Source organism: Lottia gigantea, assembly GCF_000327385.1.
Source record: "Lottia gigantea unplaced genomic scaffold LOTGIsca_182, whole genome shotgun sequence".
Classification (NCBI taxonomy): domain Eukaryota; kingdom Metazoa; phylum Mollusca; class Gastropoda; family Lottiidae; genus Lottia; species Lottia gigantea.
In genome coordinates this window covers 258,779-267,247 of record NW_008708330.1, presented here as the reverse complement: position 1 = coordinate 267,247, position 8,469 = coordinate 258,779, and the positions used below count along the sequence as shown (strand labels likewise).

The 8,469-nt window shown below is 33.8% G+C and overlaps 2 protein-coding genes across 2 annotated transcripts in view; one reads left to right on the top strand and one right to left on the bottom strand.

The window, feature by feature from the left end:
- Positions 1-2,703: 2,703 nt before the first annotated feature.
- On the top strand, positions 2,704-4,998 carry LOTGIDRAFT_174113 (hypothetical protein; the record flags this gene model as incomplete). The annotated part of the gene is made up of 2 exons (XM_009052446.1): positions 2,704-2,868; positions 4,717-4,998. 2 exons carry the CDS (start codon positions 2,704-2,706, stop codon positions 4,996-4,998), a joined length of 447 nt encoding a protein of 148 aa, XP_009050694.1.
- Positions 4,999-6,633: 1,635 nt separating this feature from the next.
- The window catches only part of LOTGIDRAFT_201570 (hypothetical protein), a 2,684-nt gene continuing 848 nt past the window's right edge, over positions 6,634-8,469 (bottom strand). Inside the window, exons 3-5 of the mRNA XM_009052445.1 lie at positions 8,101-8,277; positions 7,546-7,695; positions 6,634-7,057 (exon numbers count right to left, since the gene is read on the bottom strand). Of these exons, the coding sequence (XP_009050693.1) occupies positions 6,669-7,057; positions 7,546-7,695; positions 8,101-8,245 (684 nt within the window). The 5' untranslated portion in view covers positions 8,246-8,277 and the 3' untranslated portion in view covers positions 6,634-6,668. The remainder of the gene's footprint in view (positions 7,058-7,545; positions 7,696-8,100; positions 8,278-8,469) is intronic.

The following is an 8,469-nucleotide window of genomic DNA, read 5'->3' as shown; positions in this document are numbered from 1 at the left end:
ATTGATTGTGTTTACTCTATATTTTTTTATTGACAGTTTGTGTTCACTTTGACGTCCTCATTCATTAAATCTTAAAGGTAATTTTGAAAAAAATCTGACATAAGTTGGTTAAAAATTGAATTATTTTCTGCGATTCGTTTCCATGGTAATTAACAGGAAGCTGACAGATTCAATGAACTCATTTATCAATCATGGATTTGAAAAAAATCACGACTTAATGTCACTTATTTTTTTTTACATCGGCCTGAGCATTTCCGCTTAGAAATTCTAACAAATGAATCATAATTTGAGGTGAATATAACTGCTGTATTGTGTTCTGTACGCTGTGGCAGCCTGTAATTTGCTCTGGAAAGATTAGTCTAAAAAGGAATATAAAATGCACATAGTTTCGTGCTTTGTCAATTATTTATATGGCTTCCACCACACAACAGTATACGGACAACACGCGAACAGTTTTGATCGCCGATTTTCATCGCCGACTAGAGTCTTGTCAAGAGTTTCACTAACCGACTGCGTACACCAGTCAGTCGTTTTCCACTGTCGATAATCACGTGCAGTCCATGCATTTGGAAGGAAAATGAATCTGATTGGATTATGACGCTCCGTCATGCAGACGATAAAATAATCGGCGACAGATACCAAACATTATAATTATGTCGGCTACGCGATAATCTTGTCGTGAAGGTGTGCCCGCACCCTTAGTCCACTTGAGCCAGCTTATTGATGAGCACACTACTAATTCGACCGTAATCTCCTGTAAACTTACAAGTAGGTCTGGTTGGACTTAACTAAAGCCAAGAATAGTAGCAATTGACTAAAGGCTTATTTTTACGAGAAATTTCAATTCTCTTGACACAATTTTCATTGTAAAATAGGTTTAGACATTACAGTATATAACAACTGGCTTTAGAACGAGTTTTGGATTATCTTTATTTTATATCCCATTGAGCTGGATGGTTTCTTTGGAGGGACACATAGTAACCATCATCAACAAGTGCGGCTGTGCGTCACATTCGCAAAAACCATTAAGGCTAAATTGCGATTAATCTATATAGTAACATCATAATAGGACCTGTACAATTTTTTCTTAAATTGCAAGAGTGCAACTCGTCGCAAGGGAAATCGAAAGGTCTAAAAAGAAAATGAAAGATTCCCTGCAAAACACGAAACGACCAGAAAACAACCAATGAAAACGTGAAACGACCAGGAACCGAGCAGGCAACTGTTCATAATTTTTACTACCAGGATTATGTCTCTTAGACAAAATTAAGCATATTTGTTGACTATTTACAAACTTAATGTATCATAGTTGGACTTGGACCCGCGGATTTACTGACTCGGGTTAACTCCGGAGTTTTTGAACTCCAAACTCCGGAGTCAACCCGGGTCAGTAAATCCGCGGGTCCAAGTCCAAATCGTGTAAACGGGCCTATAATGTCTCAATGTATTAACAATGAATTAGGTATGGGTTAAGTGCTTTATATCATAGACAAAATGAACTCAAGTGGGAATTATGAAAGATTCCTCCCAATAATAGATCAATAAAATGCACACTAAAGTTGTTCCCAAAATAGTTTGAGGTCGTTAACTGTCGTTTTCCCGCTAGGTTCGTTGGTCGTTTACTTGTCGTTTCTGGTCGGTTCATGTTAGGCACGACCGTTCGGTGTCCCCGCTACAATTCTCGTAAATTCTTTTGTAATTCCACCATAGCACCTTGAAATATGTTGAAAACCTCTTGTGAAAGTCAACGAAAATTAAGATTTCAAATCACAAATGGAAAGGTGAAGATAAAACTAAAAGGTACTCTGGATTCGGAAATTCTAGGAGAGAAATTTTCACGGTTCTCAATAATGCATTAGGAATTCAATCGTGACAACATGAAATATGTTGAAAACCTCTTTGATCGTTGTTTAAGACCAGGAAAGTTCAAATTTCAAATCACGTTGTAGGTAAAGACATTGTGAGTGACAGTTTCTATAATGTACTGTCTGGTCGAGCTATTTTTATATCATAATAAAGTATATCTATTCTGATACTATTCTCTATAGACAATCACCTGTCTGTCAGTCTAATTAGATTTTATCCTGGTGCTACGTCATCAATAACAGTCCATAGGCCATAACATGGATACGAAGTATTAAAGGGACAGATTTGCCATTGTCTTCACCAATCTTGCCTTAATCTCAGAAACCGGATTTTTTTTATAGCTAAGCTAATCAGTAATAGTGGTCACAGCTCAACGCTATAATTTTAGCCTCCAAATCCATGTGTCTCCAGAATTTTGCAATTGGTGACGTCGTCACCAAACACGTAGTTTAAATGGAATCGCAGGAACTACAGACCTCCGATTGAAAATTGGAATGGTGCAAATTTATACAGTGCCCCCGATATACACATATCAAAAAAGAAAACCTCTTTACAATCCCGTTAAATCTTATAAATCTAACGTATCAGGGCTTCCGGCTATAAATACTATTAGGTTTAATTTTTCTTAAGCATCTTGTCACATCAATTAATAAAATAACATTTGCTTGATTTAACATTTCATTTCCCGGTTTCCTAACACAGACGGTTTGACGAGGCGGAATTTAACTTGGAATATTCCGCCATATCCTAGGTATTTCAAGCATCATTTAGCAACAATTCTCGTTCAATTACAATCTCTTTGAAGAACGTCGGAAACATTGGACATTCCCGAAGAAAATGGGCTATACAGTGAAAGAAATACATGATTTCCTCATGATTTACATAGGGGTTGGAGGGTCTCTGAATTATATGTATGATCAGATATGTAATCACCTTTTTGTACCAATAACACTTATGTTCAGAGAGTTTGGTATGTCCCATTGGGTACCTAACTGTATGGAGGTCAGTATTTGTAATAGTTGATTATGTAGACTCGATTGAACTGTTCAACAAGTAGTCAACAAGAAGTGTGTGTACAGCTTGAGTTCTAATTGGCTATAATCTCTTAGATTTATACTGTGGTCCGCTGTCTTGTCTTTCCATTGGGAATTCAGCTTGAGGTTTTAAAGACATTCGGCTCAACCTTCGCCAATGTTTGTTAGTTGCCATGAGTTGATACGAGTGGTTTTAAGGATTGCCAATCGAATGATACTCGATTGCTCAAATTTAAAGGAGAAGATGTCCGCTTAAATTTGTTTGGCCTTAAATGGGTAGATGACGTTGTAGGCAAATTTTCAGCAGAAGAAAATCCTACACTTTTTTTTTACGATATATTGAATCTTGGAACGGCTAAAAGAGTAATCATTCTTTTTAAATATTCTACACGTATATTTAAATGTGTCCAACTAGACCGAAACATCTGTACACCGGTCAAAATATTCATCAGAGGCTGGAATAGAGGCAGATGTTTCGGGAATGAGTCCAACATACAACATGAGACAGTATTCCATTTGGATTTTAAAAATATTATGCTAACTGAAGACGCGAACCATTTGTATCAAAACCAGGCTGGAATATAGACAGTGTTGTTTCTGACTATATCATAACGTGAACTTTACTCATTTAAATTCCTCTGTATTGAAACATGGAGAATTATTCCTACTTTTAAGATAACAGGATTTCTAAATTATAGGTTACATTGACTAAAGATTCAAGCAAAATAATTATACGGTCTATGTCTGTTGGAGAAACACGAAGGCCTAATAAGAAACCATTTATAATACCTATATATATTGTGTTTAAATTGCTGCATAGTACGAAATCGCAATCGTGGATGATAAAAACTCATTTCAGCTTTCGTACCACTTTTTCCTGAAAGAAAACCTAATGCTATCGGTTATGTAAAATAATATTTGCCTGAGTATTAACGCAGGGAAAGCAAACGTTTATATTGTGTATTTGGAACGTGTGATAAAGTCCCTGGTTGAGATTTTACAATTCTCGTTTCCATCATTTCAGACATTCTTAAAATAGACGATACTGGGTTATGCTAGATATATTTCGCAAAAACTGTCCGCAGTCAGTAACAATTTGTTCTTTTTTGCCTTTTGTTGGTTTGCAAAACCACCCCACCACATATTGAATAACATAGGTCTATATCTTATCGATTAAGTGTTACCATAAACAGCTAATGTAACTGTAAGTCACGATTGAAAAAACATTTTAGTTACAGAACAAAACCTGGACAATCGAACCTAATTAATACAAATGTCTTAATGTGTCTGGTTGTATTTGTCTACGCGAGTTCTGGAAGCAGATTAGCATCATGAGAATTAGAATTAATAGGATTTTCTATTTTCGTTTGGTTAAAAAACATGTCTGTTGTCATGTTGAATCAACTGTAAGTTCAGTCTGGCGAAACATTCTGTCATTCCATAATGAGACTTTCTGTTTTCAACGTGTGTTTCATGCTGATATCAGTCAGATTCGACATTGAAAGTTACAAATGATTAAATATGCCGTTAATATTAAAGGGGTGTGGTCGCTTATGCACTAAATTTCCCGACTGCAGGAGCTTAATGCCAGCTAGGCCTATCCGTATCACTTTCAAATAAATCTGATTTCTGATTCGTCTGTAATTTAATAAAAGTACCAGAATCATGTTATACCTTTACTGTTAAAGGATAATTAGTTTAATAATAAGTACTGATATCGATGCGGTACCAACAATATATAACAGATCTAACAGATCCGGCTACCACTTAAATATTTGTTTTTTCACATGCATAATGATTTCTTTTCTCTTTTCAGTATCGATATTGTTCAGAAGGTTGCTGTGTTCATGAATATTGTGCTTATCATTCGATATGTTACCCTAAAATACATTGTGAATTCTCCTGCCCCGATGGATTGTGTGTTAACGAAATCTGCATGCCATATAAGAAATGTAATTCGAGCCAACAATGTGGAATGGCAAATGTGTGTACATATCATCATAATTTAGGCTACGATACTTGCCAGTATGATTTAGACATAGGAAAATCATTGTGTTTAGATAGAGACGGTAAAAGCGCCTTAAAAGTTGAAAATTAGAACTCGTTCATGGATATAATCATTTCTATTTTTCTATCAATTCATGTTTTTATCACAAATCATTAGACATTCATAACTTTGCCAAGTTTCTATTGGAAGCCAACGCCTGGCAACTAATCGGGTGTGTTCGACTATGATAATTTTTCGATCTCCATTGATCTAATGTGCCAAATTGCCTGGCATACTACCAGTTCTTGTCATTGAATGTCTCCAGAAAGTGTCACATTATATGATTTGACGAGAACGGCAGAAATCTGCTATTATTGATATCAATTTCAATTTGTTATTCATCTGAATATATTATTGATAACGAGCTCCATTTATTATTGATAACAATCTCGATTGAGTGATATCATGATTTGACAGAACAGCAGAAATCTGTATTTATTATTGATAAAAATTTTAATTTATTATTATTGATAACAATTTCAATTTATTATTGATAACAATTTCAATTTATTATAGATAACAATTTCAATTTATTATTGATAACAATTTCTATTTATTATCGATAACAATTTCAATTTATTATCGATAACAATTTCAATTTATTATTGATAACAATTTCTATTTATTATTGATAACAATTTCTATTTATTATCGATAACAATTTCAATTTATTATCGATAACAATTTCTATTTATTATTGATAACAATTTCAATTTATTATTGATAACAATTTCAATTTATTATTGATAACAATCTGAATTCATGAAAGATAAAAATCTGAATTAATTATGGATGACAATCTGAATTTATTATTGATAACAATTTCAATTTATTATTGATAACAATTTATATTTATTATTGATAACGATAACAATTTCAATTTATTATTGATGACAATTTCAATTTATTATAGATAACAATTTCAATTTATTATTGATAACAATTTCTATTTCTTATTGATAACAATCTAAATTTATTATTCATAATAATCTACATTTATTATTGATAACAATCTCCATTTATTATTCATTATAATCTAAATTTATTTTTCATAACAATTCCAATGTATTATTCGTAACAATTTCAATTTATTATTCGGGACAATAGCAATCACAATTTATTATTCAAAAAAGTCTCAATTTATTATTCATAAATGTTATATACCTCATTATTTAATTTTCAATTCAACAAAATCATAATCACATATCCATTTTATTGATTACTGGGTTTCACACGTTTATGTTTAAAGTTCATAGTACTGTGTATATGTCATATTATTATTAATAAATTATTGTAATTATTCAATGCAATTAAAAGATTAGGATGTCTTTGTTGACGTTCCGATAAACATCCATTCTTAATGGAAACACTTCAAGAAAATCTAAAATATATCGGCTACATGTTGAAATACTATAACACTAATTTTACTGCAGACTAGATCATCAAATCATTTATCAGTAGAGGTCTTAGAACTTAGTCAATCCAGTTGACATTGCTTCTTCTAATCAAGTTGGAAAGGAACATAATTGCAGCGCTGCTCCATTCTCATATATTTCAACAGCCTTGAGATCAGTGTTAGGCAAGACAAGACTCGACAAGACGACAGTAATATGGCGATAACAGCCATTAGATCACCTTAAGATGAGGTTGACACCATCTTCCTCGTCCAACTTTCTGATTCACCGGAAATTACATCACAGATCTGTAGTAGATCTTGTTGTTCACGAGAGTAAGATTTGTCGCTTTACGAGGTTTGGCAAAGGGAGATAATCAACCTGGTCTTTACAGGGAATTCGATTGCGTATAATGGAACAGCATTTATCTCGCAGAGATAAGCTTCTTTTGCAGAACCTTCTACCTAATGCCAATTCTGTCTCGGACGCTGTGGATGAAATCATTGGGTACAAATGTCCACTCATCAACTCGGAATCACAGAATGCCACACCAAGACTAACACCGTTTTGATAATAAGAAAGTGTTCCATTATAAGTGTTCAATAAGCACCCTATTACAGTATTACTGTCATATATCGGATCACAATATTTTCGTCTTTGTCCCTCGTGAAAAATTGTTCCTTTGTACGATAAACCCCAACTCTCTTTATCTATTCCTGAAGAAGAAAATAATTACTAAGAATAAAAAATGGTCACTGATTAAAACTCACCACGGAGCTGATGAGACGCCAGACCCGATAAATTAAATTCTCATGATTGTGCAGCCCATGCAAAACGTCAGTAGGGTATTGATTATTTAAACATGAAGCGTTCGAATAATGATGATCTATGGTAAAGATTATGGAGAAATTAGTAAAATATCATTGCATTGACGTCATAATAAGTTTCCTACATTTGACATTAATTCTGGATATTGGCAGTTAACCAAAATATATAACGTGGAATTGCGCAAATGGAAATATTATGATGATACTTGACGCAGGCGATGACAAAGAGAGCGTTTCTAAGATCCATATATGCCATCGAGGTGTATTCCGGATTTAAAAACCAACATCAATATTATAACAAAGGAAAACGAAAAAATGTCAAAGCAAAGCATGATTGATTGTTGGACTATCAAATTGTCATATCATAGTATACATACCTATGAGATTGACATATTCGTAATTATTTGTGTGAAGCTTGGCATGTTTTGTTCCCACTCCAACCATTACTGACGTACCATATGGTGGTTCTAAAAACACTACCTCCCAATAGTGTTCACCTTCACCTAACGCTCTAGTACCTCGTACTCCTATAAAAGATGAGTAAACATGTCGTCTTTGAACGCACAGACAATCTATGTGTAAGCTCGAATGGCATTACTATTTTGAAGCTGAATCTAATCCACATACAAAAATCAGTAGTCTATCAGAAAAATCCACATCTCTAACAAACACTTTTAATATTGATTGTCTTGTCCAAATCTTATCGTCAGCAATAAAGCTCATGCTTAACAGAGTTACTTCCCATCAATAAAATCATTGAAATAATTTGAACCTTTGTTTATTGTCTGCCAACGACTAGGGTTACTTGGAAATTGCTTTAGTAGAAGATAGCCCAAAAGGCACATGTTTTATATAAAAAAAATAAAACGCCTCAAATAATAAGGAACGAGGCGCAAGTTTGTTGCCTTTGTGGTATTTTTTGTTAGCCCTACCTGAAGTTCCAGTACTCAAATTAACAGGATCTATATTGAAATAGGCTTCCATACTGTCTTGTGATAATACAACCTCGGACGATTTGTTCTGATTGTCCCATACCCAGGTGTCGGCGTAATATTCTGTAAGGGTGACAGGAAACATTTCAATGAAAAAATAATTTTACTCTAGCTTCTGAAATGAAATAGAAAGTTTTTCAAATTATAGAAATGGATCGTATGTACCGTTGCATAATGTACGGTATTCTAATCGGATTTGTCGTTTGATTTGATGATGATGATTATGATGATGACCTAATGATCATGATGATGGATGATGATGATGATTACAATGATGTCGATGACGACAACGACGACGACGTGATAAAG